This window comes from Sinohyriopsis cumingii, chromosome 11 (genome assembly GCF_028554795.1).
Source record: "Sinohyriopsis cumingii isolate HCF-2022 chromosome 11, ASM2855479v2, whole genome shotgun sequence".
In the NCBI taxonomy this organism is placed as follows: Eukaryota; Metazoa; Mollusca; class Bivalvia; order Unionida; family Unionidae; genus Sinohyriopsis; species Sinohyriopsis cumingii.
The window spans coordinates 65,009,793-65,036,076 of NC_142971.1; the positions used below are offsets into that span (position 1 = coordinate 65,009,793).

General features: G+C 37.4%; 1 protein-coding gene across 1 annotated transcript in view; it reads right to left on the minus strand.

Annotated features, from left to right (window-relative positions):
• The window catches only part of LOC149788590 (E3 ubiquitin-protein ligase PDZRN3-like), a 405,601-nt gene extending 382,940 nt beyond the window's left edge, over positions 1-22,661 (minus strand). The window contains exon 1 of the mRNA XM_089974641.1: positions 22,009-22,661. Within this exon, the coding sequence (XP_089830767.1) occupies positions 22,009-22,476 (468 nt within the window). The 5' untranslated portion in view covers positions 22,477-22,661. The remainder of the gene's footprint in view (positions 1-22,008) is intronic.
• Between the last annotated feature and the right edge of the window lie 3,623 nt (positions 22,662-26,284).

Genomic DNA, 26,284 nt, shown 5'->3' on the forward strand with positions numbered 1-26,284 from the left:
TTTATCTTTTTCTGTCCCTTGCTGAATATCTATAATATTTATTTATACTACCCACATAAATATTTTTCATCAAAGACATGGACTAGAGTGGGTATCTTGAAGGACAAGTGTCCCAAATTCAATATGTTTGCCATTGTTTTTGTTTCCACTGGAGTGTACCATAACTAAATGCAAAACTCAGCATTTTGCAAGTTCTGAAATACTATTAAAACAGTACAGTTTAAGCAAAGAAATTAAAGAATTTAAACTTATGAAATAATTATAAAATTGAATATACTTTGAAATTATTTATCAATGCAATGGGTACTTAAGCAGAATTCATGCAAAATATGAATTTTTGCACAGAAAATCCTTTGTTTTTGCTGCAGTGTCATCAGTTTTTATTACTTTTGAGAAAATAATGGTATTAGTAGCTTTGGCCATGGACACACAGATCAACATGCAGATAGACTAAAAATACTTTTATCATGATGTATGATCCCCAGCTATTTCATAAAATTCTACTAAAATTAAATAAAATTGTAAAGATTGCTTAGAAAGCATTTTGTCCTCAATATCCTTTCACTTCTCTATAGGCATAAAAAAACTTGTATGTAAACTATTCTCAAATAAATTAACTCAAACCTACCAAACTAGCTCAAGACCTGCATTTCATGCTCCAGTGATTATTATTTGTTACTTTCAAAGTTTAGTTTATTAGTGATGTTATCACAATGTACAGAGTAACATCTTTACCTTCAACATCAGTAAATTTCATCAATAAATTGTCAAATATAAATAGCAACAGTCTGTGGGGAAATAAACAATGAAAATGTCCACATGCTGTAACCTTGGCCCTGGCATCTGGCTAGGGATACATCAATATAAACACTGATGATATTTCAACAATATCTTTTGACAAAATCACAATACAACTTTCAACTCACAGAAGATCATTATTTTTTTACCACAGAATCCATGTTTTGTTGAACCCACTGACAATACTACAACATGGATGCATTTAGTAGGTCATTGTAGTGTGGATTATTTTCATGCTTGATCAACTTTTTCACCGAGGCTTTTTCATTTCATATTTGTTTCACAGTGGCTGTACAGCATCCATCCATATTTCTATGTGGACACATCTTTACAAAATGTATGTCATTGTGAAATACTTGGCAGTGGTTAAATTAAATGTGTTTTTTATAAACAAGAGTCCCTCGCAGGGACTGACACTGAAAAGAATGACTAGGAATTCCAGACAAGACCATTTCTTCCTTTTAACTGCAGAGTGTTGCAACCATTTCTAATATTCTTCATTAATAACAAGAATTTCACATTTGCTGCTGCAGTGGATACACATCATGTCAGATTGGCACCAATTTCATTTCAGACCAAAATGACATAATAATAAGTCTTCTTGTAGAAAACCTATGTTGATATGGCTTTTGGGGGTAGAAGAAATGATAAGCTGTACTGGAGGTGTGCCTTGGTAGCCATATTGGATACAACACTGATACCACTTCCATTCACTACCAACTATGTAGATCTCAAAATTCCTAAGCAAGAAGAACATTGTAAATATGGCAAGGAGAATTAGTAATATCAAGATCTTCATGCTGTCCATTGTGACAGCCATATTAGAAATCAGCACCATTTTCATTCATGGCCAACTAAACATCATTACAAATCATCCAATGAAAACCCAATGCTGATATGACCATTCATTCAGAAGAAATAGTGGTAACAAGCTTTTCAAGATGGCCACAGTGGTGGGCATATTTAATGTCAAAATGGTACCATTTTTATTAAGGACCATCTATAAGTCATGTGCAATTGTTTATCAAAAGAAAACATACAGTACTGTAAAACTATCCATTCAAGAGGAGCAGTGGTAATATTTTCAAGATGTCTGCTGTGGTGGCCATACTGGACAACAGATCAGCAACATTTTGATTCAGGGCAAACTGGACATCATATGAAGTTGTTCAGTAAAAATGACATGTTAATGCAATCCATTGTGGAGAAGTAATGATAACAACTGGACACTAATTAGATTAGCATTGGTCATTGATGAGCAACAACATGTCATAAGACATAGTCCCATTAAAATGCCATGGCAGCATTATATTCTGTTCAGAATGAATATGATACCAAAATTTCAAAATGGCTACTATGGCAGCCATGTTGACAATGAAAACAGCATCATGTTTATTTATGACAAACTTGACATTAAAAAAAGTCATTCAGTGAAAACCTTATGTTGATATGATCATACACTTAGGAGGAGAAATGATAAGAATTTCAAGCTGGCCATTGTGGTGACCATATTTGGTTGTCTCCATGGCACCAATTTAATTTTGGACCAACTAGACCATGCGATGAGTGACTGCCAAGCTTCACTGCAATTGTTCAAGTAGATTAGGAGTAGCAATAACAAAGTTGTGCCAGCTGACAAACAGACAATGGATAACAGACAACCAACCCTCTGACAAACTCTGCTCTATGACCAGTTAGGATAAACCAACCCTGTGACAAGCTCTTCTGCTCTATGACCAGTTTAGATAAACCAACCCTCTGATAAGCTCTTCTGCTCTATGACCAGCTGAGGTAAACCAACCCTCCGACAAGCTCTTCTGCTCTATGACCAGCTGAGGTAAACCAACCCTCCGACAAGCTCTTCTGCTCTATGACCAGTTGAGGTAAACCAACCCTCTGACAAGCTCTTCTGCTCTATGACTAGCTGAGGTAAACCAACCCTCTGACAAGCTCTTCTGCTCTATGACCAGTTGAGGTAAACCAACCCTCTGATAAGCTCTTCTGCTCTATGACCAGTTGAGGTAAACCAACCCTCTGACAAGCTCTTCTGCTCTATGACTAGCTGAGGTAAACCAACCCTCTGACAAGCTCTTCTGCTCTATGACCAGTTGAGGTAAACCAACCCTCTGATAAGCTCTTCTGCTCTATGACCAGTTGAGGTAAACCAATCCTCCAACAAGCTCTTCTGCTCTATGACCAGTTGAGCTAAACCAACCCTCTGACAAGCTCTTCTGCTCTATGACCAGTTGAGGTAAACCAACCCTCCAACAAGCTCTTCTGCTCTATGACCAGTTGAGCTAAACCAACCCTCCAACAAGCTCTTCTGCTCTATGACCAGTAAATATGTGTGGGATATTAAATATTATCAAGTTTCTAAATCTTTACCAATAAACAAAGGCCCAAATTATGACTTGGATCAAAATAAACTATGTTGGTGATATTTGAACACTGGAAAAGGCACTGGTGATTGAAAAACCACTTTATTTTTGAAAATTTTTATATCTTTTTGGTGAATCGGGGTGCATTGCTGTCTTTACATTAATTTCCAGCTGTAAAGTGACACCAAACAAAAAAAAAAAAACAAGAAAAAAAAAACACAACTGCCTTTGTTTTATGTGATATTAGATAACAGCAAATAAATTAACATCTAAGCTAAATTTATTCTGTAATGCCCAGTATGTAAATCTCACATCATTAATCATTTTCTTCTTCGAGGAAAAACCAAAGCTTCTGATTTATACTTGTACAAATATTGACCTAACAAAAGAACAGGACTTGTTCATACCAGTACAAATAAAGGACCTAATAACAGAGTAGTACTTGTCCATACCAGTACAAATAAAGAACATAAAAGACCAGTACTTGTCCATGCCAGTACAACTAAAGTAGCTAATAATAGACCAGTACTTGTCCATACTGGTACAAATAAAAGACCTAACAACAGAGCAGTACTTGTCCATACCAGTACAAATAAAGAACCTAACAAAAGACCAGTACTTTTTCCATACTGGTGCAAATAAAGGAGCTAATAACAGACTAGTACTTGTAAATACTGGTACAAATAAAGAACATAACAGGCCAGTACTTGTCCATACTGGTACAAATAAAGAACATAACAGACCAGTATTTGTCCATAATGGTACAAATAAAGGACCTAACAACAGATCAGTACTTGTCCATAATGGTACAAATAAAGAACCTAACAACAGACCAGTGCTTGTCAATACTGGTACAAATAAATAACCTAACAACAGAGCAGTACTTGTCCATACCAGTACAAATAAAGGACCTTACAACAGACCAGTATTTGTCAATACCAGCACAAATAAAAGACCTAACAAGAGACCAATACTTGTCCATACTGGTACAAATAACGGAGCTAATAACAGACCAGTACTTGTCCATACTGGTACAAATAAAGAACATAACAGACCAGTACTTGTCCATACTGGTACAAAGAACCTAACAACAGACCAATACTTGTCCATACTGGTACAAATAAAGAACCTAACAACAGACCAATACTTGTCCATACTGGTACAAATAAAGAACATAACAGACATGTACTTTTTATCCATACTGGTACAAATAAAGGACCTAACAACAGACCAGTACTTGTCCATACTGGCTCAAATAAAAGACCTAACAACATACCAGTACTTGTCCATACTGGTACAAATAAAGAACCTAACAACAGACCGATACTTGTTCATACTGGTACAAATAAAAGAGATAATAACAGACCAGTACTTGTCCACACTAGTACAAATAAAGGACCTATCAACAGACCAGTACATGTCCATACTGGCTCAAATAAAAGACCTAACAACATACCAGTACTTGTCCATACCAGTACAAATAAAGGACCTAACAACATACCAGTACTTGTCAATACTGGTACAAATAAAGAACCTAACAACAGACCAATACTTGTCCATACTGGTACAAATAAAAGAGATAATAACAGACCAGTACTTGTCCACACTAGTACAAATAAAGGACCTATCAACAGACCAGTACATGTACATACTGGTACAAATAAAGGACCTAACAACAGACCAGTACCTGTCCATACCAGTACAAATAAAGGACCTAACAACAGACCAGTACTTGTCAATACTGGTACAAATAAAGATCCTAACAACAGACCAGTACTCATCCATATTGGTACAAATAAAGAACATAACAGACCAGTACTTGTCCATACTGGTACAAATAAAGAACATAACAGACCAGTACTTGTCCATACTGGTACAAATAAAGAACATAACAGACCAGTACTTGTCTATACTGGTACAAATAAAGGACCTAACAACAGACCAGTACTTGTCTATACTGGTACAAATAAAGATCCTAACAACAGACCAATACTTATCCATACTGGTACAGAGCTAATAACAGACCAGTACTTGTCCATACTGGTACAAAAAAGAACATAACAGACCAGTACTTGTCTAAACTGGTACAAATAAAGGACCTAACAACAGACCAGCACTTGTCAATACCTGTACTAATAATAGACCTAATAACAATACAGGGCTGGTCCTAAAATTGGTGAATTATCAACTTAAATATCAGTGCAATTGTTTTCTTTATTTCTGAAAGTTATTAAACAATGGGGTGGGGGCTTTCCATAAACTGCAAATGAGATTGTAGAAATCGCCCCCCCCCCTCCGCCAGACTAGGTCAAATCTCTCCATCACTTAAATTTGAATGTCTCAAAATACACTTTACGAAAGATCGGCACTAGGCAGATGACGTCTTTGGAAAGCAGTTTCCCCAGCTATGTATCTACACTACAACAAAACTTCTATGATCCAAGAAGATTAAAACTTTTTTGTCACTGTTACCAAATCGAACTTTTCGCCCATCGTGTCTGCGGCATTTTGTATGAAGGTCCCATTTCCAAGTGAAAATTACATCTACTTCAATCATCACTATTTCTCGAAATACATTTAAAATGATCATTACAAAACTTATGGCAGCATCCCATGAGATGTGTGTCTCTGTTGCCCTAAATCAGTCCTGTCCAACCGCGGGCTGATTTTAAATGACCCGCCAGAGCTCGAACAGCTATATAGTCGTTGCTTTTCAGTTTTCTGCTGCGGCCCTCGGCTTCAAGAAAAACATTTTTTTGTGGCCCATAGTGTCAAAAAGGTTGGACGGCACTGTCCTATATGATACACACCCTATCATCCGCGTTGTTCTCTGTTCTACATACATCCAGCCAGCCATCGAGACCGGTCACGTGCTACCAAACCATCCGGCAAGTGACAGCAACCCGGATGCAGCTCTGTCCTATCTAGACATCAGATGACAGTCGGTGAATACCTGGTCACGGTTCTACTTACGTGAAAAGTTTATTAAGTAAATACCAAACTAATCGTACACACAACAATAGGATTTCTTTTCCTCTCCTTTAAAAGTTGGTGATAACGATGCCATGCTTTGTGACGGCAAAAAGGAGTCTTCTGCCTACGTACATATATATACATACATACATGGTCCACCACTGTCTGTCCCCTCTAAACATCATTTTAGTGCGAAAGCACAATATTTGTACACATAATAATATTTTAACACTTGTTTATATGTTGTGTACGTAGAGTTGATTAAAATGTCATTTTGACTCTACATTTTAAATGATGTTTACGAGTGCTATTTGGCAAAATGTTCCTGTACAACAAACGGCATTTATGTAATAAATGCTTATTTTGCGCAATTTACTGATAGTGTTTCCATTTCCCCACCCCTCTTCATATTTACACATTTTTATAAAGTAATGGTGCTGATGTTCAAGTAGAGAAGTAATAAAAACTAAAGTCAAGTTTAAATAAATTCTTGGTACAGTGTGGGAGACTCCATAGCCGCACGGGTCTAACTTTTTCCACTGGGGCTCGAATCGTTGCTTACAACTTAATTATCAGTCATACATTGAGTATGTATTATTTTATACTATATGTATGACTGACAGTTACATTGTAAGCAACTATACGAATCCCTATGACCTTTTCCCCACTGCTAATGAAGAAAAAAAAATATTCATTTGAGACATGTTCCAATGTGGACAGGTATCGACAAGTTGTTTTTGTTGGCTGCTGATCCTGCAACTTGAAACTTTGACTGTCAAGTTCAAGGCAAACTCAGGTCAAGTGTTTTTTTTTTCTTCAAAGATTTCAAAAGAACCCTGATTGTCATCGAAAGGGTGCCAAAGCAAAACTATATGTGACTATTTACATAAAGTGTGCATAATACCCAAAATACGTGCGCAAGAATAAAGCTAAGGTCGAATTTTAAGTGCCAGATATCTGTACGTTGTAGAGTGTTGAGTTATTGTTGTTTTGGGGTTTCTATTTTATTTTTATTTTATTCTTTTAGCCGGGTGGGGGCTGAAACCCTGGAAACCACACCCTGATCCGGCCCTGAAGATGTCCTGCATATATTTTATTCCTCTTACAATGCGTATAAAACGTATTATGGCAAAATCCACTAGAACAAGCATCTTAGAAAAGTGAACTGCCCTTTTCTCTGTCACCACTCGTAAATATGACAGGACGTGTGGAATTTTCCAGACATGTTCACTGTTTTTAAGCTTTAAAAAAAAACACCAGTCAACAGCTTAAATTTTGGAAAATCTCATGAGAATATCATTAAAAATGAGATGAAATGTATCATCAACTTAACAAACATACAACAGAATTGTGTAAACTGTAAAACGTCCTTACGCTAGATTTGCCTGCACTTTGATTAGCTGTTTCAGGGTCGCAATCTACAAAATTATAATCAGCGTACATAGTTTTACTCTTTTCAGCAATGTCGTACACACTGTAAATGTAAGTTTGCAGGCCCGACCCTATGGCAAGGCGAACGAGGCAACCGCCTTAGGCCCCGCCCTTTCAGGCAATGCAATTTTTTGCTTGAGGCCCCGCGCTCATCGTTTGCTGTCTTGGACCCCGCACATCCTATGGCCGGGCCTTCAAGTTTGAAACAACCATTGTCATGGCTGAGTAACTTTGATACCAGTGAGTAAACCAGTAAAGTACTTGATTGACAGTCTGTACCGCAATCAAAATAGCATCATTAATCGCACGAAATTCTAAACACGGAAACGCTACGGTTTTGACTAAGATGACACACGAGTTTAAGGTTATATTAGAAAATTTATTAGGGTTTTATTATATATTGTCATCTTGCGGTTTACGAGACAGACAATAAATCTTACGGCATTTTGAGGACGGATTCAGAAAAATGTGTATAAGCATGAATCGATTCTATCGATACATTCGATACATAGAATTCGACAGAATCGATAAATTCTTTATTTACTCTTAAGTACCGTATGCTTATGGGGGACATCACAACATTTACAGTAAATATGGGTTAGATATGTTAAGATTCTTTTTCTAGCTTGTTACAGAAAAAGACCAAACAGCTCGCATTGAAGGTATCTCTATCCGAGGGAACTGCAGTAAATCTCTTGGTAGAGCGTCGAACTCGTAATCCAAGGCCATGAGTTAGATACCCGCCCACGGCAGTTTGAATAGGCTGCCTCTGTGCGTTGTTGTAAAACGCAATTAGCTCCCACGTAGCTAATAATATGCAGTAAATGCCGTTAAAACCAACATAGCCAAAAACAAAACTGTCTCGACGAGTATTAGACCGATGAATCATTACCCCACCAACCACCCCCAATTTATGTGTTGATTCTGATGGACGATTTGTGAGTCTGATGTTACCTAGCTATTGGGGCCCCGAGTGGCCGAGTGGTCTAAAGCGCTCTTCGTTACGGATCACTGCCATCTCACCTCTGTCTGCGGCGGTTCGAGTCTAAGATTCAGCCAATGTGGGTATGTGAGAAAGCTTGCCAGCAGCTTCTCGTGGGTCGGTGGTTCTTTCCGGGGTTTTCTCTGGTTCTTCCTCCACCATTAATACTGGCCGCCATGTATAGCCTATCATGTGCTGCAAAATGGCGTTAAACCCCACAACAACAACAACAACAACCTAGCTATTAAAATAGACCATTTTGCTCCACACAAATCTGCAGAAGACACCAGCGCAATTTAGACACCTGTATTTCGTATCATCAGTACGTAGCCATGAAATTAAAAATGACCGCCGGACACAGGGTTGTGTTATTCCACGTGGCTTTACAAATCGTCAAACTTAGGCTTAAAATAGACTGTATATATATATATATATATATCACTAAATGAACCCTTCAACCAAAATTTGCCCACAAGACGCGACAAACATGTGTCTAAAATGTATAGGGGTGAGTTGCAGATAGAAATCTCTACAAACTTTTTCTTGATTTTATGAACAGGTGAATTCAGACCCATAAATCACCAATCAGTATCGACACCGATTGGGGTGGGGTAGGGCTGATTCAAACGAATATTGAGGAATCTACGAGTCTCAGTTCTTGTTGAGTCAATGAAAGATCATATGTTGTGACTATACATACAATACCTTCTAAAGGTAGCTAATATTATAATCTCACTATTTCTTATTCTGATGAATTGTACAACATGCACACGTCTTTTTAAATTCTAAGGCAAACTATCAAGTTTGTCGTAAATGGTGCATTTGGTACTGACTTACATTCAAAACAAGACATTTCAAAAGCTGCAGTTGTGCGGGCATAACAGTGTTAGCAATTAGCTACGATGTTGTAGCTTCAACTTGATTTGTTGTGGCTGAGGCTACGAATGATCACATATCATGTAATGGAGTAAAAAATCATCAAGTCAGACAAAAAATAGTGTAGAAATCTAATATATAAGCATAATCATGTTGTGAAAGAAGTTTAGCTTATTTCGAATTTATTAAGCCGTACACAGTAAAATAAATTGGCATGTTTACACTAACATCACCGTGTCCGCCATGACAGATAACGGGAGTCTATTGCCGTGACCCCTTTTATATATAAGGCTTGCCAGACCATATTTGGATATTCTGCGCTATGCTATTATCAATCAAGTGGCGACTAATGGCTTCTCGGTGGAATTTCAAAGTTGCCGATAAACCGTATTTACTTTTAACGTGCAGAATTTTCGACTCAACCGGCGCCATATTTTTACAACAATTTGTTTACCTTTCCAAATAAGGGCTCAATGTCCTTATATGGCACACAAACAAACGAGGCTGAGCACGGAAGTAATCATTATTTGAACCAATATGGCGGATATTTCTAAACGAAAATATCTGATACGAAAGATAAACGAGATTTTACAACTATTTCTACAATGATTTGCGATACTTCCGGTATTAAATGTGATGTGATGTGATTTACATTTTTAACGTAGCTTTAACAATTTTTCAGTCATATCGCTACGATGTCTGCATTGTGACAGTTTATAGTGATGTCTAGCACTTGGGCACCATGCCGCAGACATGTAGCATGATGTCCCACCCAGTCACATTATCCTGACACCAGGCCGACCAGTCCTAACGATAACCTATTAATGATGAACGTCCAACGAGGTAGCTGTTAGTACCATTTTTGTAAGTCTTTGGTATGACTCGGCCCGGGAGTGAACCCACGACCTCCCACATCCGAGAAGGACGCTCTAACCATTAGGCCACTGGAACGGTGTATTAAATAAGCGGACTATTCAATTTATTTCATTATATGCAAGGAGTGTGATTCACACCCGGCTTGCTCCATTGACACATATATACATATGTTTTCATGTTGGTACCCCGTCCACTAGGTAGGAGTAGGGATACTAATATTAGTACTACGTTAGTAATATGAAATATACAAACTTCATACGAGCATAATTTGGACGAGAGAATATGTATCAGATAGCTTCTTTTTATTCCTTTATGTATCGTCAGTAGTCGCTTATAAGTCGAGTCCACAGCATACTGCACAAGCCAGATCTGCCGGCGAATCATGCGCCGGCAAATATGGTTCTGTGCAGTTTGATATGAATAATCAAAAGAGCAAACAATAAAGACCCTGATTTGCTGGCTCGTTATGATACGATATATCAATATCTTTGTTATTTGCAGTTTGAGTCGACTTATAATTGAGTACGGACGGTAAAGCTTTCGACATTTTTTATTATATTTCCACCATAATAAACATGTTAGGAATTCAGAATAAGCTATCAATTTTCTGAAAACAACGAATGTACTTTATCTGTACTTATTTGAAGTCTCCTTTCAGTTCAAGCGACTCCACTAAGCTGTAAAGATAAGCCATATCATCAGGGATATTACTCTTCCACGAAAAACCTCACGGCAGGTAAAAGGTAGATTTTCAATGCAAAGGTTCCACGATAAAAACGCCTGCTCACATTCACACGCATAAACACACACTCAACCTCACCACCTTCTAAATTTTGCTCACTTTCAAAAGATGAGTCTCCACTTCAAAAGACTCAAAATTAGGAGAGAATTTTCATTTTGTACAAGACATCATAAGAAACTTTTTTTCCAGGTCTAAAATCCACCTTTTCATTCGTGTATTGAGAGGGGTTCACGAGAGCTTTTCGGTTGCTATCCAAAGACACCTAATATCCGCTAAAACTTGTTAATGAAGGTAGACAAGGTTTAGTAAAGATCCCAGCCTTCTGTCGACCACAAATGAGCACTCTCATAATTTTGACTTATTTAAACCTACCATTTTCGCTATCAATGTCACTGATTGTACATAAAATAAACTTAGTTTATACTTATAATCTGTCTTTCTACCGTCTCCACTTCCTCGCACAGCAGCTGCCTGCAATCGAATTCTATGCCTGAACAATGGCTGACTTACTACCACACTGGCTTCGGTTCAAGTACATCGCACTGAATGTAATACTGACTCCATATTGGTCGACTAACAATCGGGATACGGGGGGCCTTGTACCGATATTGCATACTTCTGACAGTGACAGGTGTACTGTGAAATTGTTCGCATTTTACAATATGCACAATGGAGAAAATGCTTATATGTTATGTTACTTTCCTGTACTTTGGCTAAAATATGTTTAGATATTGTACTTAATGAAATTGTAAATCATCTAAGCAAACTGCTAACTTAAAACACAGGGGGCTAGTATCGTTCCTTACAATTGACCTGTCATACATGTACTATATAATAGTAGTTAATATATAGTACACGTATGACAGGTCAATTTTAAGCAACGATATGAGCCCCTGTGACCTCAAATGGATCCTCCCACGTGCAAAATCCGTGTGAATTAGTCTAAAGAACACTATCATTAGCGGTTATTAATATAGGGAAAACGCATTTTTCCATATTAGACAATAGCTTCTGAAAGCACAATGAATGCATTACTAAATATATAAAAAAAAGTATTTACAAAGTTATCGGCTCGTCTTTTTATATACAATTTACCTCGGAAGTCATGAAAATGAAAATGACCAAGCGGTGCTTGCAGTTTTTTGATGGGTACACAACAAAAGTAAGGCCATGCTGTATACACAAAAACCCAAATTACGCCCATCAGCTATACACCAAAATAAAGGGTAATACAAATTCTGTTAACAATATCAAACATAAACAATATCTTTTTTAAATAGCCAGTTTAACATGTGAGGATATACTGGGAAATTAATTTTCTTTAAAACAAAATATATCCCTATGCAAAATAAGAACTTGTAGAGCGCCACCATATCAAAAGGCCAGTACGTCATTTTCTACTGACCAATAAGATATCGGTATATCATTCGGTGCGTTCTGCTTGCATAATCAGCAGGTCGATCGTGACCGGTATTGTGGTGAAAATGGTCTGACATTCCTTATAGGTGAGGTAATAGGTCAAAATGTAGCTTGAAATATCAACGTCAATTCTTAAATAGGTCACGTGAGAAACGAAAGAAGTTTCATCCCTTATAGTATTATGTAGTACATGCATGATTTGAAGGTAAACTGTAAGCAACGATACAAGCCCCTGTCTACCAGACATCACAGCGATATGACTGAAATCTTTTTAAAGCTACGTTAAAAATCAAAATCACACACACATACACACACGTGCAAGTTTATTTTATCTCTGACCAGTACTGTATCGACGACACCTCTCCACCCCCGTCCTTCCGTAGTAGAATCCATTCACTGTCGTAATTTCCACCTTGTATTTCACTACATTAAGAAAGTTCATTTGCCAAACATTTGTTTATTCGTGTCTAGCTTCATATATTTCGTAATTCTTGTATTTCTTACATTAATTTTTTATTCGTTCATTCCATTGTTTTTAAATTTCTATTCATTTATTCATTCTGGTACTCTTTTACTTTTCCACTTACATGCATGTACCTGTTTGCTCGTCCAATTACAGTATTAAGGGCAGTCTCAGTAATAATAATTTAGATGAAACACCTGTCAGAAAATCACAGTGAATCCAGATATTGGAGGGACGAGGCAAATAAGTAGACATAAGGTCTGTGTAACGGAGAATCTGTGTGTGTCCTGGGATTGAAGTCCCCCGATAGCTCCTGCATTTTGAGTGTTTTCGTGATATCATTTTAACCATTTAACTGTAATGAAACGTGCAATAGGAAACATTACGATTGTATCGCGCCCATTTTATTGCCCTCCTCCCCACTTGCTACCACCACCTCCAATTAGTCCATAGAAGAAAGTTTAAGGCAAATGCCAATACTTAAACTGATACAGCCGTCAATTATAAATTGTTCAAGATTATTTCGGTATTGTATACAAAATAATAATCTGCTCATCTATTCAAACCTTTTCACGGATTTTTTTCATGTAGTAAAATATTGTTTGAATTAATATTGCTAGGGAAACGTAAACTGGGGGAAAAAAATCATGAATCATCAAGCATAAAAGTCATCACAAAATGTTGTTATATATCTGTGCGTAGGAATACCTTTCTACAGTCTGATGGACTTCTCCATATTAATATATTCATGAACTTGAGATAATTTAGCTTTACGGTTCTTAGTTGTTATTGGCGTGCGATACTGGCTTGCTAGTTTGGGCCGGTACCCACGAGTCGCTACAAATTGCTCTCCGTTGAGTTCGGTAAACGTCGCCTTTGTTTGCACTCAACGTTTGGCCCCGGTGTCAGCATCTGTTTGAGTGGTTAACTCAGTCATTTTTACGTTGAATTTTAGATGCTTGAGTTTCGGTGTAAAGTCTTAAAATGTCGTCTTTTTCTGTTGCTTTTAGAAAATACCTTGAAAAATGAGGTAAAAACAGGTAGAAATAGGCTGACTTATTGTGGCAGTTGCATATCAGTTATCTAGAGGACTCGAGAGCGCCACCTGGTAAGCACTTTGCCTTTGTTGTGGACCTGGATTTGCCCCGGATAGAGCTCCCAGCTAGGGTGTGAGCTGCACCAACGTCGAGTTTTCCAGGCAGACGTTAAAATGAAGAACCACGTTTGGAAAGAGAGGCAGCCTGTAGGTCAGTAACATATGTGTATACAAACAGGTTTCAAGAAGGTCAAAGGTCAAATGAAAACTTGTATCAATGGAAATATGGACTCACATTGCGGTTCAAAAGTAAAATATAGCCATCAGTTTAATGATAACAATACATACTTTAAACAGCTTCAAACGCATTCGGCATTGTCTAATTTAGCCAACAACTATCTTTGTGCGAATGGCGAGGTTAGGCTAACAAAATTATGAGGGACTGATCAATTTATTTTCGGAAGGGTGATGGAGGCGTAGTCAACCAGGATGTTTTTTCTTTTCCCACAGATCATTTCTTTTGTCCCCACTAATATGATTCAAAGAGTACCTTCTTTTGTCCCCACTAATATGATGCAAAGAGTACCTTCTTTTGTCCCACTAATATAATGCAGAGTACCTTCTTTTGTCCCCACTAATATAATGCAAACAGTACCTTTCTTTGTCCCTACTAATATTATGCAAAGAGTACCTTTCTTTGTCCCCACTAATATAATGCAAAGAATACCTTTTTTTGTCCCCTCTAATATGATGCAAAGAGTACCTTCTTATTTACGAGTCAGAGCAGGAGTGGTGTTTTTTTTCTCAAGCTATTCGTGGCGGATTATTATTATTATTATTATTATATATATATATATATATATATATATATATATATATATATATATATATATATATATATATATATATATATATATATATATATATATATATATATAAACAGTTCGCCTCCGCACAGAAAAGCAATCAGCTGGTCCACAGATCAGATGGTCGAATTTTCTATGATGTTAATCAGACCAGCTACCGTGACCGTGGTGTGTCCTTGAGCAAAACACTTTACTCCAATTACCTAAGGAATATACTTGTGATGCTGTGCACCACACACTGTTTTAAATATTGGTAGCCAGCAAACTTGGAATCTCTTAAAATGTGTATAGTCCAAATGATGGGATCTTCACAAACGAGATAAGACCATTAACCCCGGTGACGTACGTATTATGCAGTCGCCACAAAGAGGGTACTTCAGTATATATCCTGTAGCGGAGACTGTTATCTCTCTCTCTCTCTCTCTCTCTCTCAGTATCCATTACCCAATTTCAAAAGAACCCTATAAGTAATTGCTAATGATGTCCAATGTTGCATTACAGTAACTATGAATGCCCCACGGAACCGACCATTTCATTTTCGAAGGGGGTGGTGGTAAATTTCATAGCAGTTTTTTAATTTTGTTACCTGAAGACAATTATTGTAGCTAATGTAATGGATACAATTTGTTTATTTTTTCTATCATGAGAGTATGACTTGTTTTCAAACAATTTTGGGGACAAATTTTTTGTTGCGAAAATAAAAGTCTCAGCCCAACTCACTCACCCCCGCAAAAAAAAAAGAAAACAAATGGTCGGTCCCTAATATATGTCATCTCCATGCGTCAGCTTTGCAAGGAACAATACCTTTTGCACTTTGCTATTTCCAGATTCACATAAGATTGTTGTTTTTGTAGGGTTTAACGCCATTTTTCAGCACACGATAGACTATACATGGCGGCCAGTATTTATGGAGGAAGAACCCGGGTAAACCACGGAAAAAAACACCGATCCACAAGAAGCTACTGGCAAGCTTTCTCACATAAACACATTAGGCGAATCCGAGACTCGAACTCACGCAGACAGAGGTGAGATGGCAGTGATCCGTAACGGAGAGCGCTTTAGACCTTCTCGTAAGGTACCGTTCTGAATGTTCAATCCTGTTTTCCTCAGCTGCATTGCTGAATGAAAAGGCATTAACGGGGAACAACTAATCGGCGCCACAACTATGATCTGCAGCCTGACCCTGACACACAGTAGACACGCAAGAGACTGACTGCCGACAGCACAAGTTTGTCTCGCTAGCTCTTTATGGGTAAAAAGTTTGACATCATGTTCAATAATTAGTGCAGATCATGAAAGATTTGTGATAGGATCAGATCTCAGTGTGACCTGGCATAAACAAATAAAATTCTTTGTCTGTAAAGAGGAAACTATTTTGTTTTTAAGACAATTAGCTTAATTGGGCGATAATATGCGTAATGCGATGCCATACATTTGCAATATCTTGAAAAACTTCGTTTTTTTTTTCTTCAAAAAGAAAAATACTAGTTTTGCATGTCACCCACTAATAATTTAACTGTTACATTAATTTTTAACCGGAACCTGCGATGCAAAGAGATAACGTATTGATTGAGTGGTATTGGTCAAATTGAATTTTAAAAACTTGAAGACAGTCGGATAAAATTTCAACATCAAAGCAAGTCTCACGGACGTTCGATTTTCAGATAAATCAATATAGATTGACATAATTCCAATAATGCAATCGTGTAATGACTCCGGAGACTTTTTGTAATGAAACTGGAAGGGAAAAAATATTTATATGTAATTGATGCTATTTCATAATATTTGCGGAGAGTTTTCAAGAATCATGATGGCCGCCCACTCGTGCCATCTGCTAACAAACGTCAAAAAAAAAATGTCGTTGATGTGAAGATTGCTTTCTTTTGAGTCAAATCGATTAAACTTAGTAGGAAGGTCTGATCACCCAAGATGTGCTTTATCAAGTTGTATTGATATAATGTTGATGTTACCTGCTTGATGATATATCAGCCATCGTACCTTAAGCTATGTCAGCGTTTATACGGGGTGAAGTTACTCTGTGAGAGAGAGAGAGTGTGTGTGTGTGTGTGTGTGTGTGTGTGTGTGTGTGTGTAAAACTAACACTAAAGTGATGAAACACCATGTCGAGAAAACACCTAAACTATTGCGTGTTTAAATGACTGTGGAAGAGTTAGAACCTATCAAAAAGACAGAAGATTAAGTTGAAAACCGGTTAAAGAATGAGTTATGTCTATTTCATATTGTCAGAATATCAGACGTCTATCGAAAATACAGTGAAGGATGGAGTAATCGGTGTAATTACGTGTTTATCGTACGGTGAACCATTTTTTTTTTTTTTAAATTCCAGGCTAAGGACAACAGACATAAATCGTGTGTGGCGAAAATCAACGCCGTATAACACAAGAATATACTATAATATATACTAAAAATATTATACCCTGGTCAAGTTTTGCGCGGAGGAGGCAGTAAAGGAAATGTTTCAGAGTACGGGAGATCAACTGACGCCGGACTTTAAATTTTGTTATATTGCGTCAAGCGGATTAGATTTTTCATAAAGCCCGAATTCCCCATCAGTTTTCATTAACAGTATCCATTATAGTTCCTTATGTATCCCTTCAACATCGGTCTTCAGTCAGTAAAAAGTAACTTGATCGAACCTAGTGAACGTCCGTTTGAATTGTAGTTGTTGCCGAGTTAAGCATTCATTTTGTTGCCAATGTGGCACTTGCGATATTCATTCGTTTTCTAAAATCAACGGTTTCACAAACATATTGAACTGGCACCGATTTTGCATGGCAGGATATAGACTGCATTTTCGTCTCGTTATCCTGATCTCTGACAAATAGCAAAGCTTACCCCTATCGTAGAATTTCAGAACGATTTAGTTTCGGGCATATGTTTGAAGATTTGGCAGTACTTGTCTTTGCAAATGTATGTGCCTGCATCTGCTGTCTTGTTTGAGGTTACCTTGGCACGTACCAGATGGTCCTTGAGATTTTTATGTCTACGATAAGCAATATTGGAACATGCGCCCTTCAGACCTTAGACAGATTCGATTGGGATCCAATATTTGCGAATGATCTCTTGTAAATTTGGGGCACTGGAGTGTAAGTAACTACGAAGAAGACGTATTTATTGGTTTATATTTCTATGAAGGAATCTAGTTTTGTTTATTGACTCGTCAATATATACTTATTCAAATCTTTATCGCCCAAAACACAAGGTTATAGTCTTTTAGCAGAATACATACAAGTAATTTGGATAATTGCTCTTGAAAACTAGTTAAAGAAAAAAAAAATGAGAAAATTCAAAATATCTGTATTGCAGTCAAAAAGCTTATACCAAGAAAACTATGGAAGATCACATAATTATTTGTGAAACGAAATATCACAGGATAGAATGAGAACGTGATATAAAAAGCACGAATAACTTAATAATATTAAAAGTGTCTAAGCGAACAACTAAACATTTTTTATGCAAGGACCCAAGTTACGTAGCTGTTTAAAATTATCGGTACCTACACGTTTACACACTTACAAACATAACAAATATTTCTTCATGCATGTATCTCTTTCAATTCTTTGCACAACGAAAATTCTTTAAAGAAATGAACATCGTTTTCAGTGGCATTTATGTTGTACGAAAAATAAAGTCGAATTACAAACGTTAATGCTAAGTCCAGAAATTAGGATGACCAAAAACCTTGGTTCATACAGGTCGAAGACCGCTTCTGTAGTGGAGATCAGACTGAGAGTCATACGAATCTAAGATTGCGCAGAAAGCTTTCGTGTGATTGCAGGGTTAGCCTCCGCACATATATTTGCTCTTTTGTTTGTTTGTTTTGATGCGAGAGGTGTGGAAAATGGCGGGAACGTTCACGGGCACTCTTTTCTATGAGGGGAAAGCTACTGACAACACACACTCCGCTTCTGTCAATCGAGATCGACGAGCACTCGCTTATGTGCCTAGGTATGTTAGGGAAGTGCTCAGATCACAATTCAAAGCGGACGCACATAAACAGACCCCTTCAGAGGTTGAGAGAGGTCCGGACCATCTTGAAATTTAAGTTTGGAAATTAATAAAATGCCCAAAACAAGCCAACATAATTTACAATATAAAGATTTAAAAGACAACAAAGCACACAACGATAGTATTTAAGAGATCAAAAACAAAATTGGTAAAACCGAGACATCTCATGGGTTGAGGTCCGGGAAATATGGTACATCCAACCCTACTCACATCGTGTCTGCACATAATCCACAAACATGATCGATTAGCCGAGGAATGCAAGAAAATGGATATCATTAAACGCAATATCCAATATGAGGTCAAGGAAAGTTATTTAACTACTGACTAATCGCTGCAGTCGATTTTGTCAATGAACAGTGTCGATCTCGTCAATGAACAGTGTCGATCTTGTCGATGAACAGTGTCGATCTTGTCAATGAACAGTGTCGATTTTGTCAATGAACAGTGTCGATCTCGTCTATGAACAGTGTCGATCTTGTTGATGAACAGTGGCGATCTTGTCAATGAACAGTTACGCACACCATAACTAGGATTTTCCACAAGAATAGTTTAGATTGGAAGATTTTACCGTGTCACTTATTTTGTTCACCATAAAAAAATATTTACTATTTTTAAGGAACTTTTTGAGAGAGAGAGAGAGAGAGAGAGAGAGAGAGAGAGAGAGTGGGTGGGAGATTATGCAAACATAGAAACATAGTGCTTACTTGGAAAGTAAGACAAAATCCTGGACATAACATGAACGCTTGTATTTTATTGGCACCTTAGTGCTACTGTCCTTCGACTTCGAGATGCCTTTTTTCTCGACCTGATTAGCTATTTGGTTATCTCAGGGATGACATTATTCACGTGTTTTATGCATTGTAATGTAATTATATAATTCAGTAACTGAGGTTAATGTGTTTGACAGATAAACGTCAGCTAATTATAACGAGCATATCGAGTTTAATCGTGACTAACGCCCCATAATATCAAGGACATAAGGAACAGGAGTAAAACAACTATGGGGGTAGATTTTACAGTACTGAGATCCATTCAGTATTTTCCAGAAAACATCAACATACTTGAGTAGATTTAGTGCAAATCTGGTGAGGTACATAATATACAGGCAGTCTGAAGTGTATTCTTCCGGAACCAAAAACTTGATGCATGTTAACTTTATGACAGGCCCGGCTCAAGGGCAAGACCAACGAGGCAACCGCCTTGGGCCCCGAACTTTCAGGAAATCAACTCCGCAATGCATTTTTATTTTTGTTGCTTGGGGCCTCGCTCATCGCTTGCTGCATTGGGGCCCCGTATGCTGCCTTTGGCCCCGCACAACCTAGGGCCGGGCCTGCTTTATGAGTTTAAGTGACCACTCCCACACGCACTTGTTTTCGTTAGTAAAAAGGAAACTATTAATAAAACCAACTCCACTTCTATTCAACACAAGATGACCAGGTCGTTCGATTGGAAAAATGAGCGATCGCTGATTATGTGTTAATTCCGGTAGACCGTCAAAGCGTACAGCTATATATAAAGTACATGTGCATAAACAGGGTGCCCGCATAATTATGGAGTGGGGGGGGGGCAAATATGTAGTGGTCAGCTATTAAGTTTTACGGATGTAAGCCCTCCCGGTTAGACCTTTTATATATATATATATATATATATATATATATATATATATATATATATATATATATATATATATATATATATATATATAGGTGTGAGCGCCCATGTACGTAAAGGTGACATTCACAACTTTTTCTTCATTATAAGTACTTCGTTGTATCTTGGCTACTTGGATCCAATTTTGATGGTAATTATGAATGGTGGTTATTATTTACCCAGCACTGGAAAAGTTGAGAATCAACTCTTTCAAGTAATCAGAATCGAAAGTGTTCTATTCACGGCTTGGCCAAAAAGACTTGTACACCCTCAAAATTGGATCAAAGAAGCCGAGACACAAAGCAACTGAAAAACGGGTTTGTAAAAGTGGTCATTAACGAAGAGAATGGCACTTAAAGCGTACCAAGTAAATTATCTGTGTATCTCCCTTACGTTGATTTAAGTTTAGTGAACGCGCCAAAGGTTTGAGAAATCGGTGTGGGGTCAGATATTCAACTGCTTGAATTGGACACCTTGTGTTGATTGGGAGAAGGAGAGCGGATTTTATCAGTAGTTTTCCGATTTTACGAGAGCAAAGAGTGCTATAAAAGTTGTATGCTGTGTTTAAGTTGTGAAATGTTAATCTACTTATTGTTGTAGTGCACTCTCGACAAAAGACATGTACTCCTATTACGTGATAGATCCTATCGCGTGTACATTAATCAGGCAGGTGTGTGTATTTTTGATATATCACTCTTGAAAATGATGCATACATATTCTGTAGTATTCGCGTGTGTGTGTGTGTGTGTGTGTGAGAGAGAGAGAGAGAGAGATTTTGAATTGTAACGTAGCTTTAACAATTTTTCAGTTATATCACTACGATGTCTGCAGTGTGGCAGTTTATAGTGATGTCTAGCACTGAGGCATCATGCTGCAAACACGTAGCATCATGCCCCACCCAATCACATTATCCTGACACCAGGCCCACCAGCCTAACATTAACCTCTTAATGCTGAGCGCCAAGCGAGGCAGCTGTCAGTACCATTTTTATAAGTCTTTAGTATGACTCGGCCGGGGATTGAATCCACGACCTCCCGCATCCAAGGCTGACGCTCTAACCACTAGGCCATCGGAGCGATCGTAGTATTCATGTACATACCAATATATCTGTATTTACGGAACGGAGAAAAAAATTCGGAAAGGGTGAGTATATTATATAGTGTATACACAAATTACTTTTTCCATGGTTGAGCTTCCACTAAATTTGTTTTTTACCCAAATGTATGGGTAGTCATATTGCGTTTGGCCAGATCTTTAGGAATGTACAACCATCTGGTGGACTACATTCGCCCACAACTTGCCTAATAAACATACCATACGAATAAGAAAGTAGGATAAATAAAATCGGATGGGCGTATCTCCCTAGCTACTCCAGGTAAAGAATAGTTACATTATGTTTGACTCTTGAGTATAATGGCCCTAATGTCACGCGAGTTACGGTTGCAGCGGCAGCAGTCAACCACAATACCATCACCCCGATCAGACCTACCTGTTGATGACAGTTAGTGTCGGCGATAAAGGATTTCTTCTTGTCTGTCATCGCTCTCTTCGATTCCGCTGACTGGACTTGAAGTTCCTTCTGCAACATTTTCAGCTGGTTGACTAAAGATGCTTCTCGCTCAGAAAACTGATGAGATAATCTCATAATCTCCTGTTTCAGATTGTGTATGTTAGATTCCTGCTCTGTCACGATGGATTTCAGCGCAAGAACACAGTCGTGATCACTTTCTAAACTGTTCAACACCAATCCACAGCCCTTCTGACAAATCCCCGAGGGCTGGAATTTACACTCTTCTGTTTCGTGGCGAGCCAAATCTTTTGAACACACCCGGATCACACAACCTTTATTTTTGCAAGCAACCAACCTAAACTCACAACCCTGTGTATGCTGCATTAAATCCTTGAACTGAATTATTTTGCTACATCCATTTTCTTTAAAATCACACTGAACTTTCATATTTGAAATTAATTCCCTTAAAAGAAGCACATTTCTCAAGTTAGTACAACACTCCAGAGAACATGTATTCTGTTTCACTACCCAAAGTATTGCACAACTACAACTTAAAAATATGACCACAGGGTACTTTCACTGGATTACATATAACAACCTGGCATAGTGAACACTTTAAATCTTCCGATACTCGTGTGACAAATTCATTTTCGTCAAAGCCCGTCGTTTATGTCTTGTGTAATAACGATCCGTAGTAGGAAGTCACCAATGACTTGAGACATGCCAGCCCCCAGCTAAACAAACGGCCACTCAGCGACAGGGTCCCATTGTAATTTCACGCCTCTCTGATACTAGCGTACAGTTGTCAATGGTTCAGCTGGTATTTCAGGTCGGCTGTGTGCTATATCAGAGGCATAGATAAAGAGCGAGTATTGAGTATTAGTTTTCTTTTAGCAGTAATAAAAACCACAGAATCATTCGGATAAATGAAGCTATAGCTAAACGTATCTCTCCTTAAACATACTGTAGTAACGATTGTATGTTTGCTGAGGTTGTTCTTTGCGAGAGACTTTGACACACACGATTCCCTTTACAAAGTGAAATAAGCTATTTTTCATATTGGAAACCTGTGGATATGTTGGAGAATACAAAATGTCTTGTTGAGTTATTCCTGTTTAACCACGGGTTGTAACGGGATTTATTAAGCAGATTCGAACATACAGATATGTTATTGGAGTGAACGATCCAAGTTGTGATATTGTGTACACACAAAAACATCGTTGATTGCTGTAGTAGATATTCGTAACAAAGTGATGCTCGTTCACAGTTGGGAAAGAAATGTAAAATCGATGCCTTCATCCGTGCATTAAGAATACGTTGAGCTATTTTAAATAAAAGTAATTTGAAATAATACCAGTCACTCAAATACATTAACTTTCATATTGTTTTTAATAAAACTTTAAAACAATAAGTTACATAATTTTGGCCTTTTCTCTAGCATGTTCCCTCGATGTGAATACAAGCGTTCGAAAAAGAAAGAAAGAAAAAAATTATGTTTTCCCACATAGCAAAGATCTAGAGAAAGGTGAGAACATTTGTAAAACAGACCAGACATGGACTGATAAAAATAGCTTGATTTCCTATGGAAGAGTAGTAGTAGTAGTAGTAGTAGTAGTAGCAATAATAGTAGTATTGGTGGTGTTGTTGATGTGGAGGTTGTAGCCATAGTTGTTGTCGCCAACGATGCTTTTGACATCAAGATGTGGTATCCGAATAATCTTTTTAGAAAAAAGTGAAAAACAAGGGAACACATCAGCAAAAATCTCTGGTTTCTGGTTATAAATTCAACAAGTCATTATTTTATTTCATAGTTCTTTGTAGTTTACCTGTCCGATAAACCAATGTAAATAAAACCCTATGTTTTGACGTTTGACTTTTCACGTGTAAACACCAAACACGTGATTGTATGTGTATACATCCTACGTGGTCAAGTGTACGAAGCCACGTCAAAATAGCAAGTCGCTGTTGTTTTCTTCGCAGTTATAATATAAAGGAAGATAAAGAAAATTATATAGATTACAGGCATAAATTTTGGTTCACCTGGACGCTCTGATTAATCATGGTGCGAAACTTCAAAGGTGATCAAGTTCCAAAGGTCTGTGTAGAAAAATATGCTCTGCTCCGTGGGTAATGATATATACCAGGCAGACCAGGCATGCATGCATATTACCCTGGGGTACGGATCTGATAAGCGATTTTTAAAGCCACACCTTTTGATGTAAAAAGGGATACACACACACACACACACACACACACACACACACACACACATATATATATATACATATATACATATATATATATATATATATATATATATATATATATATATATATATATATATATATATATACCAAACGAGAAACGCAGTTATCGCATGACCGGACAGACGATCAGAATGAATCACGCACGCAGTCATCGCTTGACCGAATCACGCTAGTAAAAATAATTAATCATATATATATATATATATATACGCCAAACGAGAAACGCAGTCATCGCTTGACCGGACAGAAGGTCAGAATGAATCACACTAGTAAAAATAATTAGCGATCCATTCCTCCACCCCTTTATTTAAAAGTCATGACAGAACATTGTACAGGATGGGGGTAGTCTTTAAAAAATATTCGATTTAATAGAAATTGGGATGAAGTCTGTTTTTTTAAATTTAGTTTTATTTCCTCTTCTAAGCTTGGTACTTTATTACTTCCGTCGTTCTCTCTCTTTCATTATTTTCATTGCAAGTGTTTCGTGTTGTATGTAGGTGAATCACTCCGAGGTAGATGCTATATTTTTCTCTGTTCGTTTGTTCTTGTCCAGTGTTATAGTCCAATAACATTATCGTTTTAAAACGTAATGCTCTTTACTCTGGCAAGTAGAACTCGCTACGTTTCAAAAAGTAATATCGTCTAATCTGGCAAGTAGAACTCGCTAAGTTTCAAAAAATAATATCGTCTAATCTGGCAAGTAGAACTCGCTAAGTTTCAAAACGTACAGCCCTTTACTCGAGCTAGTAGAACTCGCTCTTTGATGTCATAAGAAGCGACTAATTGGGACTGTGACTATGATATAAAAGGCGCTGAGTCAGTGGATGGCGTGCTGGACCCATGCCCGAAAGGGTGTGGGTTTGAGTCCTCGATCAACCCATGTCAACTACCATGTGTCCACGTACAAGGCTGTTTACTTTCTAACAGATCAGCCCTGGTCAACAACCACATGTCTTTGGTCAAGGCACTTGACTCCCATTGCCTCGGAACTACAAAATCAGCTAATTGTGTTGCTGTCACGTGTTTCAGTAAACTAAATCATTCAAAATATACTCCTGTCTTAAAGTACGAGGACACTTAATTCAACCAATCAGTGTCAGAATTTCATTTAAGTTATGTGTTGATACTGTCATTAGCAGTACCAGCAGCACTAAGCAACAGCAATAACAATGAAAAAGCAATTAAAACGACAAGGACAACCTTCTTAGAGGAGATTTTACACCGCATGAAAGGGCAACCACTTTCGATAAAATTGCATTTGACAAAACAATGCCTAATTCATTTGTCTAATTCATATGTTAGATGTGGAGTCACCACAACTCATGACTCATTCGCCTGTGGTACGCAAAATGCTATATTTCTTTTGGTCTTAGATAAAGATTTTTATTTACATGTTTTGGTTTGAATAAACAGAAAAACAGGAACGAGTGAAAACAACAAGCCTTGAAAAAAATTAACAATCATTTCTTTCCCTGGAAAAATACCGTAAAAATAAAAAAGAACTTACAGTTTTATTAATCAAATCAAAAAATATTACAAGAATAATCCACGAATAAAATTTTAGAAGAAATAATAATGAAATATTCTAATGAAATCAAGTTCGAGTCCCGAAGAAGAATCCAAGATGGAAGTGGATTATGTATGCTGTATCCTGTACTGTGTTGAAGTATACAGTTCCTTGTAGAAACACAAGAAATAACCTGGTGTTTGAAATAATGAAATTTCTTTGTTTAAGAATTCTGCATGAGCACTCAAAATATTTCCAGAGAAACGAATTAATCTTTTAGAATCCAAATAATTCGAATAAACATTAAAATGTAATTCACAAAATGACACAACAAAAGAAACACCTTTACGCCCCAGTGTTTAGAAGCCCAACTGTGAGAGTGTTCTCTAAGCAATGGTTTAAAACTTGAATATCGCGCAAAACAAAGAACCAATCATTTTATAATTAAAATTGAAAACAAGTTGTTTATTTCACTAAAATC